Here is a 13,599-nt window from a genome sequence, read left to right as displayed (position 1 = left end):
GGCTTTTGTCTACATTGTACCTGAGGTAACCGATTAAGTTAGGACCTACATATGGAAGGAGTTATCTGCATGTAATATATAATATACTTAACCCGGATTAAAATATGCTAGATTGGGTTTTACGAATGCAGGTGTTACTTGCTTAGACCTTCACATACACTAATCCCTTCAAATTTATCATCCTTTTTTATATGCTACCTCATTTTCTTCTCTACAACACCTGTTATACAGTAACATAACGATTTCTTTAGACGCATTTTACACGTGTTCATTTAGAAATCCTCTGAATAAGATCATACTTTCAAGTAGCACACGACAGAAATAACAAATACGCAAATACGCCAATACGCAAACACGCATTGGATATCAGCTCGTCTTTTTGACATCACATGCGGCGTTGCACAGGTTTTTTTTTTGCTCAGCCTTGTTGTCCACGAGTTGCTTAGGTACCAAAGATTTTATACAAGCCGCACGTTAGGTGTTGCCTGGTAAAAGGTACGGGTCGTCTCAGCCAACCAACCAAAATTGTTTCAGCTAAAAGAAGAGGATCCTCGTTGTCCATTGTCTTTTGTCGAAACCCCCCCTGTCCTGTCCCTGTCCCCGTCCCCTTTGCACTTTTTGCCCTGCCGCGCTCCTGATCCGTTCTCGACCTTGTTCGTGTGATGAATGCCGCGTACTTACTTCTGCGCCATTTAGGTCTAACGTCGCAATAACGTCGCAATCAGTTATATTGTGTTATATTTTGCCTCTTCGGTGACTCAAATGTCACTTGGGACTTTGGGGGCTTTTACTATTATATGCAAGGCTATCTTCGGCGCACTGCACAGGGCAACACAACGCCAGCTGCAACGACACACCCCCTTCGGTGCCTTTTGGTAACTTTGACCCCGCCAAAATCCACTGTGCGCCTCTGATTCTAACTAACCGGATTGGTCGCCCGCAACCACTCACCTTTGCGGTCCCTGCGACCGTTGCGACACCACCTTTTCTCCAATTTGATACATCTTTCTCCTACAACGTCACTAGTTAATATATTAACCTTGAATCCATACCTCGCCTGCTTCTCATCGTATACTTTATACTGGATTGTTACTTCTACATTGCTTTCGCGCGGCCTTCATCTGGCCAGCTTCCCTCACCATGGGCATCGTGAGTAGCAGACCCGATGATGGCGCTGCCATCTATTTGAGGGATCAGAATCGATGTTTGTCAACCTATCTCACAATGCGCGCAACTGAAGCTGATTAGATATAGTATCAATTGCCTCCCTCGTTATTACCTGCCCTCGGAAGCGCATCTCAACCACTATAGTCCCCAACGCTTTTCCCGCTACTCGGGCTACAGCAACGCGATCATCAAGCGATTCTGGTCCGGCTGAATTTATCCAGGTTAGTCCCGAGGCGAGAGCCGGGAATGGCTTCGGCCAGGAGTTATTTTATGTCTCTAATAATGTTGATCCAGGATATTGAACCCTCGATTGCCCCAAACTTCCTTCTTAAACTTAATAATGACGACGAACTCGTATTTAACTTTACCTTTGTCGTTCGCCAAGAAGAAACCAGCCCCGGAGCAGATACGCATATCAATGGTTTAACATACGTTTATGCTTCAACCAATAGAGAGCTCGAGAACCTTGTCACCCGCGAGTTTCACGCAGACCCGAATCTACACAAAAATGCGAATGTTGAATTGGTCGGCGATTACACCACAGGTGGAAGCCCCTCGGTGACCTTCGAGTGGTCGTGGAAATGGAAGCCACCAAAGGCGACAGAAGATGGCGGAGGCGGGTGGAGGAATGTTTGCAGCGTAGGTGAACTTGAACAAAAATGTTGGACTTTGCTGAGTAGTATGGTTATAGTTCGTCGAATACGACCAAAGAGCACACCGGCTGGATACCCTGGCCAGATTTTCTTTTTGGGTTGCCAGTGAGTTATGAGGTTTGTTTGTTGAACCATTGAATCGGATCTAACGAAATTCTCAGATACCTCGCCTATCTCAAGCCACCCTAATTCCCCATCTCCCGCCTTTCAGTTAGCAGTGCCTCCGAGAATACGAGCTCCGTCATCTCAATCAGTCGAGTCTCGCATTAGTGAGCAAGAGGAACCAGCATCTCCTCTACACCCTCTACATCCTCAGATTGACACATTGTCTATAGCGCCTACTATCGCGACAAGCTCCCGCGAATCCGTCAAGCTTGATATATCGTGCCCCCGGCCAGGTGAAGACATGACCGTAAGCGATGATGGCCCGGTTTTCAGAGCTACTATCAAGGCGCTGGAGCAAAAGACTGGCAACATGAGAACTCAGATGAAGAAGGTATTAAAGAAAGCCGAGCACGCATATTCCGCCCAGATCGAGGCGAACGATGCTTTCGTAGGGTTTATGGACGCCCTCCGGGAAGCATCAGCGACGAACGCCAACGCTGTCCAGCCTGCTCTAGATCACTATTTTGACAAGATTGCCAAAGAAATCCTCACCTATGAGAGGCAGAATGCGACTAATTTACAAAAGATTATCATCGACCCTATAGGAAAACTGTATACCTTTGATATCAAACAGGCAGAGTCAAAGAGACGAGACTTTGAAGAGGAAAGCAAGGACTACTATTCTTACGTATCTCGATACCTTGGCCAGCGACAAGACTCGGTGAAGACTAAGAAGCTTGCCGAGAGCGATACTAAGTATCAGACGAAGAGGAGGAATTTCGAGCTCAAACGCTTCGACTACTCCTCATTTATGCAGGATTTACATGGCGGCCGCAAGGAACAGGAAGTCTTGTCACATCTAACCAAGTATGCTAACACACAGGCGAGAAGCTTCTTAAATACTGCCCAAAAAGTTGAGGAGTATCTGCCGCAACTAGAGGCTCTAGCGAACGAGGTACAAGACGCAGACAAGGAGTTCCAATACCAAAGACGCGAGCGAGAAGAAAAGAGACGCGTGTTGGAGAAGAGTAATCTACAGTATAATGAGCCAGAGACTGTGACTTCGGTAGCTCATACGTCCCCAACCCAGAATACCAATGGCAACTTGCACACGTCCGACTCCGAGCTTGGCCGGGCGGATAGTACTAGTTCCCAGCTGAAAGCCATCCCAACAGGGAATTCAGGACCCATGGCTGCAGCAGGCACGGATCTCTCGAGGTCTCCAGGGAGCATTGGACATGGTTCCTTACACAGCCCTGCGCAAACTTTGAAGTTCAAGGGTATACGGGACTTAGAAGAGAAGGATTTCAGCCAGTTAACCAATGCTGAGAAGAACTCGACGCACCGGAAAGAAGGTCTGCTGTGGGCCCTAAATCGGCCGGGTACCCATGTAGATCCCCTCTCACTGAACAAGCAGGGTTGGCACAAGTACGTACAAGGCTGATACATGCTAGAAGTTGTGGGCGCGTGCTAACGAATATAGATTCTGGGTCGTGTTAGACCAGGGAAAGTTATCGGAATATAGCAACTGGAAACAGAAGCTCGATCTCCACATGGACCCCATTGATCTTCGTATGGCATCCGTCCGCGAAGCAAGAAATGCGGAGCGACGATTCTGTTTTGAGGTAATCACGCCCCAATACAAGAGGGTATATCAGGCAACCTCGGGCGAAGACATGAACAGCTGGATCCTTTCCATCAATAACGCTCTCCAGAGCGCGGTCGAAGGCCGCGGCCTCAAGGAGAAGCCGATGTCCCCCGGGGAGCCGACCAGCCTTAAGCGTGATATCGGGTCGATTCTAACGGGGAAAAGTATTTCCTTAAATCATGGTTCTCATCATGGTTCTCATCATGGCTCACATACCAATAATAGCTCTGTTCCTTCCCGCCGAACTACTGTTGGAGCGCGGCCTGCAAACGCGAGGACGCCTAGCAATAGCTACGACGAAAACCCGGACAAGCTTCTCCAGATGCTCCGTGATAATGACCAGGGCAATTGCTGGTGTGCCGACTGCGGCAGTGGGTCTAAGGTCGAGTGGGTATCGATCAACTTGGCTATTATACTCTGTATCGAATGTAGTGGTATCCATCGATCCCTCGGAACGCATATAAGCAAAGTGCGATCACTCACGCTCGACATCACCTCATTCACGCCCGATATCATCGAGCTACTGCTTCTTGTCGGAAACAGAGTCTCTAATATGGTTTGGGAAGCTAAACTAGACCCATCATTCAAACCAAGCCCGCAAGCTACACGAGAGCAACGCCTAAAGTTCATAACTGCAAAGTACGTCGACAGGGCTTACGTGGAGCCAATTTCGGCCACACTCTCAAGATATCCAACCGCCGACGAAACTCTGCTTGCGGCTATAAAGCGCAACGAGATCCAACAGGTTATATACGCGTTAGCACTAAAGGCCAACCCCAATGTCCTAGATAAAGTCCGCGGGACTCATCCAGTCTTCCTGGCACTTGCAGCGGCTGATCCAGCCTCGCCATCACCTACTACCCCTACGTCCGGACGACCGGAGCCCGAAACCCGGACTGTTCCTTTCCCGGTTGCTGAAATGTTGATACAAAATGGGGCCGAGATACCCGCCGCGATGCCTGCCTTCCCGCTGAGTCGAAGCGCACAGATGTACATAGAGCAGAAACGAGGTCGGAATGCTGCTATCGAGGCCTCGGGCTCTTCGTTATCAGGCAGTTTAAGTCCCAGCCCGAGCGAGCGAATCCAGCGCGATAAGGACGCACGTCTACAAAAGCGCATCAGCGCGGGTGGACGGCTAGCCAAGTCGCCGATTCCCGAGCGGTAGAAACGGCGGAAGTCGAACACGTCACTCTCATCTTCATCTCCCTTGTCGGATTCACAGAAGAATCGGCCCAGTCGACGGAAGTCAAATGTCACAGGTTCAAATTCATCCTCATCCACTTCCGAACGGTAGAAACGGCGATGGAATCGCTCCTTCTTCCAAATACCTCGTTTGGACCTCTCTAAGACCCTCCCACCTTTCTGCCCGCTGATCTTCTGTCCTCCTTTGAGGATTGTGACGCCTCCCCCGCCTCGTCATGCGATTGATTCGACGACGACGTTTGCTTCACGAACTGACGAAAATGACTCTATATGACGATGGCCGGGGTTGCATTAAATGAATTGGCATTGGTAAAGAATATATGAAATTTCAGGTCTAAAAAGAGTGCGGATCTCTTTGTTCACGGCGTTATGGAGCATTCTGAGGAGAATACCAAATTAATTCAAAGGCTCTCGGTGGACTGCTGATATTATTTCCATAGCAGTAGTTAAGGATATCGGGTCGGCATTCTGAGTCATGATACCAGCACATGGCTTTGAACCATTGGATGGAGAGGGAACCCATTCATCAGGATGGAGATGTGTACTGGTGTACTCATAATTTTAATCGTGTACAACGAAGGTAGTAATTACCTCTTAGATATGAATTTTAAGGTGGTGGGAAGACTATGAAAGTGATGACTTCGTCTTCTATCTTTATGTTTCCTATGCTGCTGCTAGGAGCCAATTATGACTTGTAATAACTACCTACCTAGGTACATGATATATACGTACTATAAGGTATGACCCGCCCATTAATCTGCACCTCTGTACATTTTGAGCTACGTATGCTATAGTAGAATACCAAAATTCTTAGAAATGGGTCGTTACTCTACTTATAGGGTTAATGAATCTCGTGGATATCGTAAGGCATGTGAGGCGCTGCAGGTGGCTTTTACAAATTATCACCTGAAACTGGGGCGTGCCGAAATGTCAAGGAGCAAGACTACGCGTGACCAATACTAAGCCTTACATCGAGTAAAGTTGCTACTTTCTTTTCAGAAACGTACAAATTGTATGTATTGGGATTGTACAGAAAGTCAAGTAAGCACCTTTTGTTCATCATGATCATCTCACATGCAATTATTCAAAACTTGAGATATACTTAACTACATAAATACGTAAGATTATAAACATCAGATCTTGTGCTTGTAGGTAATAAGGGGATGTACATAAGGTACCTGTCAGTTTAGGTAAGGCATCCGATAATAAAGTTCACCGTAGGAGAGGTAGGTACATACTTCGTATGTAGAGTTGTACAGGAAAGGGCGGGAATCTCGAATGACGGAATTTGAAAGCGCAAGAAGTGGGACCAGCACAAGGTGCATTGAAAGGGTACATGTTCCGATGTTGCACAGCCCTATAGCAAAGCTTGGGTGGAACGGGGGGAGCTTCCCCACTTACCGATAATAGCAGCAGGCGCCCATTGAGTTTAGGTTTTTCAGGTAAGGAACCTGGGGATGACCTCGCCCACTATGTATCAGCTGTCTTTAGACAATCTCGTAGTTTCAGTCTTTTATGATTTCTCTCTTTTCTAGCGGAAATCACGGATAACTAATGTCATATGACTAACCTACCATTTGAGTTTTTATACTTTTTTTTTCTTTTCGCAGAAACGCAGCTGAACAAATACCTAACCTCTCGTTATGACTCAACATATTCGGTGAAATATTCCGTATGAGGGAAGGTACCTAGGGTATACAACTCCCCTGGACTTTCCCTGGCTGTTCTGTCGGTGCTCAGCCGCTACTTTAGGTAGTCCCGTGTTCGCGTTGGACCGTCCCTTATTATTATGAGGTACCCATTGTATCCATTGTAATGTCAATCTGCTCGGAGTTTTGCGAATTGGGGGCCTTTTTATACCAATAAGCTTTTTCATCTTCGCCCGTCATAACAAATTTTTACATCAACTCATCTGGACTCGCTTCTTTCGCTGGGATTCCAAGGCAGCATCCTACAGCCCCCCCTGTTATATTATAGAGCTAGACATAACTTGTTGTTCCCGTCTTTTTACCACTTCTTCTCTGTTGGTTGGTGGCATTCGAATTTTAGTACATCCTCGCTCAAGGCAGCCAACCATGGCTCCACGCGAGAAGAGTCAGTTGAAACGGGGAAGGGTACTTCAATCTACCCTTGATTTGTTCGCGTTTCCTTTCGGCTAATTGTATCTCATAGGAGTCTCCTCCTTCTAAAACCGACAGCGATACTTCAAAGAAGCCTCGTCGATCTGGCCGATTGTCGCAGAAGACAGAAAATAGCGAACAGCCAAAAACACCAGTCATCACCAACAAGCAAAAGCTACCCTCGCCCCTCACTCATCAAGGCGATAGCGACGAATTGTACAAGGAATCAACAGCCGAGCCCCCGGATGGACGGCCTAGTCAGGTCACCCACCGTATTCCCGAGGAAACCTTCTCCCAAGCTCAAAGGCTATCCTCTCCTCCGCAAGATACGCAAGCCTTTCCGACTTCCCAATATGTTGAAGGAAATGCCGCTCTCTCTGACGAGGTCGAGGATGAGGAGAAGGAAGGTGTTTGGGGATACCTCTTCCCGCTAGACCCTAAACACGGGGGTAGATGTGTCGTCTTGAAAAGACGTACTTCCTGTCAACCGCCCCCTGATGTTACGGGTGCACTGGCAAAGGAACAGTCTGATGCAACCGACGCCGGTGCCCTAAAGCAGGAAGAAACTTCCGAGAAGTGTAATGTCAAGGGTATACCATCTGGCGGATATTTGATTGGGCGACATCCTGAGTGCGGTGAGTGTTTTTCCTTTTTGTCGTCCTAAGCTCTGCTATGGCTCGAATATGTGCTGACTTCCGCTAGATATCATCGTGGATGATCCAATTGTTTCCAACCGACACTGCCTAATATTCACTGAGAATAAGGGTGATGACACAATTGCTATTCTGGAGGACATCTCTAGTAACGGAACTTTTGTGAACGAGGCCATCGTCGGAAGAAATCAGCGCCGTGAATTACAGGAACAGGATGAAATTGCGGTGATGGACAAGGCCCGATTCATATTTCGCTATCCACGAACTCGAGCTTCCAGTGCCTTTTTACAGCAATACACGCTCCTGGACCGCTTGGGCAAGGGTCATTTCGCCGAAGTATATCTGTGCGTAGAGAAATCTACTGGGCAAAGATACGCTGTAAAGGTTTTCACGAAAAACCCTGGTATGGATGAGAGGTCGAAGACAGATGGTCTACAGCAGGAAATTGCAGTGTTGATGGGAGTCAGCCACCCTAACGTCCTATGCCTGAAAGATACTTTCAACGAGAAGAATGCTGTATATTTGGTGCTCGAGCTTGCGCCTGAAGGGGAACTATTCAATCACATCGTAATGAAGCAGAAGCTAAGCGAGTCCGAAGCGAGGAAACTGTTCATTCAGTTGTTCCAGGGTATCAAGTACTTGGTATAGCTCCCGTTCCCTCTCTACTCTTGGCATGGCTAACAACTGAAATAGCATGATAGAAATATTGTCCATCGAGATGTGAAACCAGAGAATATCTTACTAGTTGATAAGGATCTCCAGGTTAAACTTGCCGATTTTGGTCTAGCCAAGATCATCGGTGAGGAGTCCTTTACGACCACTCTATGCGGTACACCAAGTTACGTTGCGCCAGAGATACTGGCAGAAGGAAGGCATAGAAAATACACCAAGGCTGTCGATATTTGGTCGCTTGGAGTCGTGCTGTATATATGCTTGTGCGGTTTCCCCCCCTTCTCGGATGAACTTTACAGCCGCGATTTCCCGTATACACTTTCGCAGCAGATTAAGAGCGGGCGATTCGACTATCCTTCTCCATACTGGGATTCAGTGGGAGACCCGGCATGTAAGTCCTCATTATTTTCGGTTTGTGGTGTCTTGCTCGTTGAGTCCTGTAACTAATTGTAAATGATAGTGGACCTCATTGATCACATGCTGGTTGTTGAACCCGAGAAGCGTTTTACGGTTGATCAGTGCCTTGCGCATCCGTGGATAACGCAGAAGACGTTAGGTGTCAATGATAGTACGGATGGGCTCGTGGCCGGGATTGGGGGCCTTGAAATGCAACGGCGAGGCGCGGTTCGAGAGCGGACGTTACTCAGTTCCATCAACTCGGTGCACGTTGCTAATAAGGTCCCTCTGAGCCCCGAGGCTAAGAAGGGTCCTGTAAAGGTCTTTGCGAAGAATCCCGATGTTGAGCAAAACGATGCACCTCCGAAAGAACCCCGGCCTGCAGATCAGCGAGGTACGAAGGAATTTATGGAAATGGGTGGCAAAGGCGACCAGGAATTATTCGGTAACGACACGAAGACTTTCTATTCTAAATCTGAAGCTGCCGCCGCGAAGGGCAACAAGGCAAAAGGAAAGGGTAAGGCGAAGGGTAATGGGAAGTAATTGTATATGATGGAATTTGAGGTAATGCGATCCTGGGCGAAGTATTGCTGAATTTGCCTAGCGGATCTATTAAACATCCAGTCTGAGGGTGGTACATTGCAACAGCGTCTGCAGTCTCGATTTTGTTAGTTTCTATATGCATGGCTAGTCTGAGGGCTGGTTCTCTATGTCACTTAAGGGGGTGTTCATATTTTGAAGGTGTATGGATCTGGAGTCTATGGGCGATGGTTCATTCATGAAAACGGGCGAGGGGATTTCATGCAGTTTGCATCACATTAGGTCTACCACATGGGTACCGGATATATAATAATGTATGCTGCTCGACCCGAGCGCCATGACAATTGATCGAGATTATTCTTGAAAGCCAGTCTTCTTCAACTATGGTAGCAAGGTACGTTCGCCACCAAAACATGCATGGCCTATTTGATCGGGATGTGTATGCTCATTTCTATCCTATTGTCATTACATCTAATCAAGCAAGGGCATAACCTTCCGAGTAACATTGCCACGTTTTATAGGCATTGAACATGGCCCTCGAGTTACCTGCCTTTATTCTACCCCAACGGACAAAGAAGCCGGTATTCGCGTCACCGAACTGATCCGGACGCATGCCTCGAGACTTTAACTCGGGATTCTTTGTTCAGCTATAGCAGCGAAATATGGGATGCCTGGCTATTAAGATGCGTAGTGCTGGTTCCCCTGCTGCTGCTTCCGGGTCGCTCGAAAAAAGTATAGTTACATATGTTGTGAGATGGCCTCGGGCGATAACATAACCAATCAATACGATGATAATGACCAAGGGGGAATGGACTGGAATATTGGAATACATCGGCACTATCCGCCGCCGGCAGACATACCGGAATATGTGAAAAAGGCACTTCCTCCACGACCGGATCCTGGTTCTTCGTCTATTCATTTCTACCCAATCGAGAGTGCTCAACGGCTATCCACTTCAGATGACCAACATGAACTGGATTGTCCCGATGTCAATCCAGGTGTGCTCGATGAAGCCGGGTTAGCCGTGGTGCAGCCGCTTCAGCTGATGCCGTCCTCACCACGTTCAGAGAAAGAATCAGAAATAGTAGCGCCACAGCCAAGATATCCAGCCCGCATGATTCTGGAGACGAGCGAGCCCGATGATATAGTCGTTAGCCCTGTCTCAGGGCTTTTAGCTGAGAATAAGAACCTACAGCAATACCAGGTCTCACCGATCTCACCTAACGAGTCTACATGTAGCCTGCAATCGGGAATTTCTTCAAGTGCGAGTCATAACTCCTCGTCGGGAGAGGAGATATATCTTAGTCGACAGCCATTTTTATATGAGAAGCATCCTATTGTATATCATCCGTCGGCGGATCTACTTCCTACGTTGGAGATTGATACTCTAAACAAAAAGCACCAGTTCCAATACCAGCAAATCAACCTCCGGTATAGTGATCCGGGGAGCCCTATAAGTGGCACCGTGATACATCCTCCAACCTCATTCCCTTCTGATCCCAACCTCAGGCTCTCGCGTCATCTCGACGATGAAAATCAGGGGTACCCACCGACCATCAATACTGAGCCGCTATCACCCACCAGCTTGGGGAATAACCCCGATAGCCAGTCGCAAACCGCCAGCCCCAAAGTCGCGTTCGCCGGCGCCATAGACGGATTCTCGACGCGGTCGCGGGCCAACAGTAAGAGGGCAGCCCACGCGCCGCCGCCCCTGAAACTAAGCGAGCGCCCGCTAGCAGACAGCTACGTCAAGACGCCGTTCCCGGGCGTAGAGCCCGCGGTGCAGCGGCAAGACAGCTCGGGCTCCGCGCGCCAGACGCAGAAGCAGAAGCAGAGCCCGGCGGAGCAGAACAGCGTCGCGAGGAAGCGGAACCGGGTGTCTACCCTGCCCGCGTTCGTGTTCGCGAAGGCGTCGAGGCAGAGCGGTGGGGAGGCGCGGGGGAAGGAGAAGGAGAAGGAGAAGGAGAGGGGGCCGACGGTGAAGGGGTTCTTGTCGAGGGCGAAGTCGTTGAGGATAGGTCGGGGGTTGGGGTTGGGGCTGGGGCTGGGGATTGGCTCGGAGGAGACGAGGAAGGAGAAGAGGAGGGAGGAGATGAAGAGGCAGATTCGGATTGGTGAGCCGAGGTCTTGATATGTCGGAGTAAAGGGGGCTATACAAGTACCTATTACGGAGGCTCTTATGGGATACCGAGGGTAGTACTCTAGTGTGGCTTATGATGTTACTGAGTGGTTGAATAGCGAGTTTATATAAGCCATCTTGCGGCTTATTCGCGGGCGTTATTGCAACTAATAATTGGTGCCCGCAGTTTCCTGATATATCGCTTATATTAAGCGGTACTGCCTCACTACCGTCTGTTGATGGGCCACAGCCTTCCTCCTTGCAACCTAATATTCTATATATCTTTCCAAATTCAAATATTAGAACTACCATGACCAGATGATTTTAACTACCTGAGACATACATTTTGACAGTTCTTTCCATCATGTCGAAACCCTCCAGCAAATTTCATCAGATATTTTCTCGTTTCTCCCGAAGTAAGCCTAAATCAACACTTAGCGAATCTACTGCTGAGTCCAGCTCGGGATACGACGCGAAGTATGGACTGCAAGTCTTGGCGGACCAGCCCTCAGAACAGATTGATGGAGTCGATATTGTGGCAGTACATGGTCTGAATGGGCACTACATCAAGACCTGGAGCGCGGAATCTTCAGATTCGGATCAGCATTATAACTGGCTTCAATCAGCTCTTCCGCAGACGTTTCCGACTGCGAGAATCATGTCTTTTGGCTACGACTCTGCTGTTTTCACCAGGTCTGTCGCTGATATTGGCGACTTCGCCGACCAACTCCTCCACGAGCTGAAAATAAGGCGATCCAACCTAAGAGACAAGAACCGGCCAGTCCTCTTTCTTTGCCATAGTCTCGGGGGGATTATCTTCAAGAAGGTATTGTATACCCGCCTTCTATTTCTCTATCTATGAAAATTGCGAACTTTGAAAGATGCTGACTTTGATTCTGCTTTAGGCCCTAATCCGTGCCCATGAGCGTGATCATTATAAGGAACTTCTAAGTCATGTTCGAGGGGTGGCTTTTTTCGGCACCCCTCACCAAGGCTCGTCGGCCGCAGATTGGGCCGTACATCTGTTCAACGTACTCAAAGCTGCATTTTTTAATTTGAACATTAATACTGCACCTTTGAAGGATCTAAAGAACCAGTCGGAAAGGTTGTTTCAGATATCCCTGTCGTTCGTGGATCGGTGCAACGACCTCAAAATCGTGAGCTTTTACGAAACGCGTAAACTCCCCGGGACTAGTCTTGTGGTATGTACTCCTAGTATTGCCCGGAATGCGAGATCTTGTGGCGTCTCTGTACTTTATAAGAACTAAGAACTTTACTAATATAACTCATAGATTGTACCGAAGAATTCAGCTGTGCTCCTTAGACCAAATGAGACCCCTGTTCCACTGAATGGGGACCACAGATCTTTGTGCAAATTCTCGAATACAAAAGAGGACCGGCAAAGATTGCGACTTGTATTGGATACACTTAGATGTTTATATGATGACATATTTCGGGTTGAGGGCACAGGCACGGGCACGGGCACGTTCTAGAACATCGAACATATGCTGTGAGCTGCGTTAAGGGCTAATGCGCTTATTAGAACTTTCTCAAGCGGAAGTAATGTGCTTACAAGAATTATATCCCTGCAACTACGAAGCATTAAAGAATGCTAACGAAGAGCGTGCGCCGGGTACTTGCGAGTGGCTCCTCCAGCATGCTCAGTACCAGAGATGGAAAGACGAAGAGAATTCTAGTCTTCTATGGGTATCGGCAAATGCAGGCTGCGGTAAATCTACACTGGCCAGATTTATTATTGATCATTTAGAGGCCACCAGACACCGAGAAGGCCCTCTGGAAACAATATGCTATTTCTTTTTCAAAGAAGGAACCAGCGACCGAGATATCGCTACAATAGCTCTCAGGGCTATCCTTCACCAGATCTTCTTACAAAACAAAGTACTAATGGACCACATATTGGATGCGCGCAACTCGAAAGGCTCCAGTATTCTGACGGAGTTCAATACCCTAACTAGGGTATTCGAAAAAGCTGTTTCGGACCCTAGGTCAAGTGAAGTTATCTGTGTCTTGGACGCCTTAGATGAATGTTCACAATTGACAGATATCCTTAACTTTATCAACAAATTATATCAAACGCAGGAACAGCAGGAGAGGAAGTCAAGTTCGGGGCCACGTTTAAAACTGATAGTGTTTAAATTAAACGCAGGTTATAAAGTATATATATTTTATATTATTATTCTTTTTATTAAAAAAATTAAATAAATATATTTATTATATATAAATTATAAATATAAAATATATTATTAACCATTTAATTTATTAATTTTATATATTTTAATATTTTTATTTAAATTATATTTAT

General features: G+C 47.4%; 4 protein-coding genes across 4 annotated transcripts; all 4 read left to right on the top strand.

The window, feature by feature from the left end:
- Positions 1-1,140: 1,140 nt before the first annotated feature.
- Positions 1,141-4,738, top strand: F5Y00DRAFT_255507 (centaurin beta; the record flags this gene model as incomplete). The annotated part of the gene is made up of 6 exons (XM_048010293.1): positions 1,141-1,204; positions 1,255-1,388; positions 1,462-1,806; positions 1,859-1,925; positions 1,982-3,353; positions 3,409-4,738. 6 exons carry the CDS (start codon positions 1,141-1,143, stop codon positions 4,736-4,738), a joined length of 3,312 nt encoding a protein of 1,103 aa, XP_047861040.1.
- Positions 4,739-6,851: 2,113 nt separating this feature from the next.
- F5Y00DRAFT_265862 (Pkinase-domain-containing protein) lies at positions 6,852-9,160 on the top strand (the record flags this gene model as incomplete). The annotated part of the gene is made up of 5 exons (XM_048011848.1): positions 6,852-6,890; positions 6,949-7,531; positions 7,599-8,191; positions 8,243-8,612; positions 8,682-9,160. 5 exons carry the CDS (start codon positions 6,852-6,854, stop codon positions 9,158-9,160), a joined length of 2,064 nt encoding a protein of 687 aa, XP_047861039.1.
- A 376-nt stretch (positions 9,161-9,536) lies between these two features.
- On the top strand, positions 9,537-11,715 carry F5Y00DRAFT_273267 (uncharacterized protein). Its single transcript, XM_048013147.1, has one exon. The coding sequence runs from the start codon at positions 9,912-9,914 to the stop codon at positions 11,286-11,288; it is 1,377 nt and encodes a 458-aa protein (XP_047861038.1). The 5' UTR covers positions 9,537-9,911; the 3' UTR covers positions 11,289-11,715.
- Positions 11,168-13,348, top strand: F5Y00DRAFT_273263 (uncharacterized protein; the record flags this gene model as incomplete). The annotated part of the gene is made up of 4 exons (XM_048013146.1): positions 11,168-12,102; positions 12,182-12,452; positions 12,820-13,282; positions 13,339-13,348. Exons 1-4 carry the CDS (start codon positions 11,641-11,643, stop codon positions 13,346-13,348), a joined length of 1,206 nt encoding a protein of 401 aa, XP_047861037.1. The 5' UTR covers positions 11,168-11,640.
- Positions 13,349-13,599: the final 251 nt, after the last annotated feature.

This window comes from Daldinia vernicosa (genome assembly GCF_022497035.1).
Source record: "Daldinia vernicosa strain CBS 139.73 unplaced genomic scaffold F5Y00scaffold_61, whole genome shotgun sequence".
Taxonomy (NCBI): domain Eukaryota; kingdom Fungi; phylum Ascomycota; class Sordariomycetes; order Xylariales; family Hypoxylaceae; genus Daldinia; species Daldinia vernicosa.
The sequence above is the reverse complement of the archived record's forward strand: the minus strand, read 5'-3'. Positions and strand labels throughout refer to the sequence as shown.

Bases quoted from the DNA above. Each gene is read 5' to 3' on its own strand.
- F5Y00DRAFT_273267 (XM_048013147.1), top strand. From the start codon at position 9,912: ATGGCCTCGGGCGATAACATAACCAATCAATACGATGATAATGACCAA.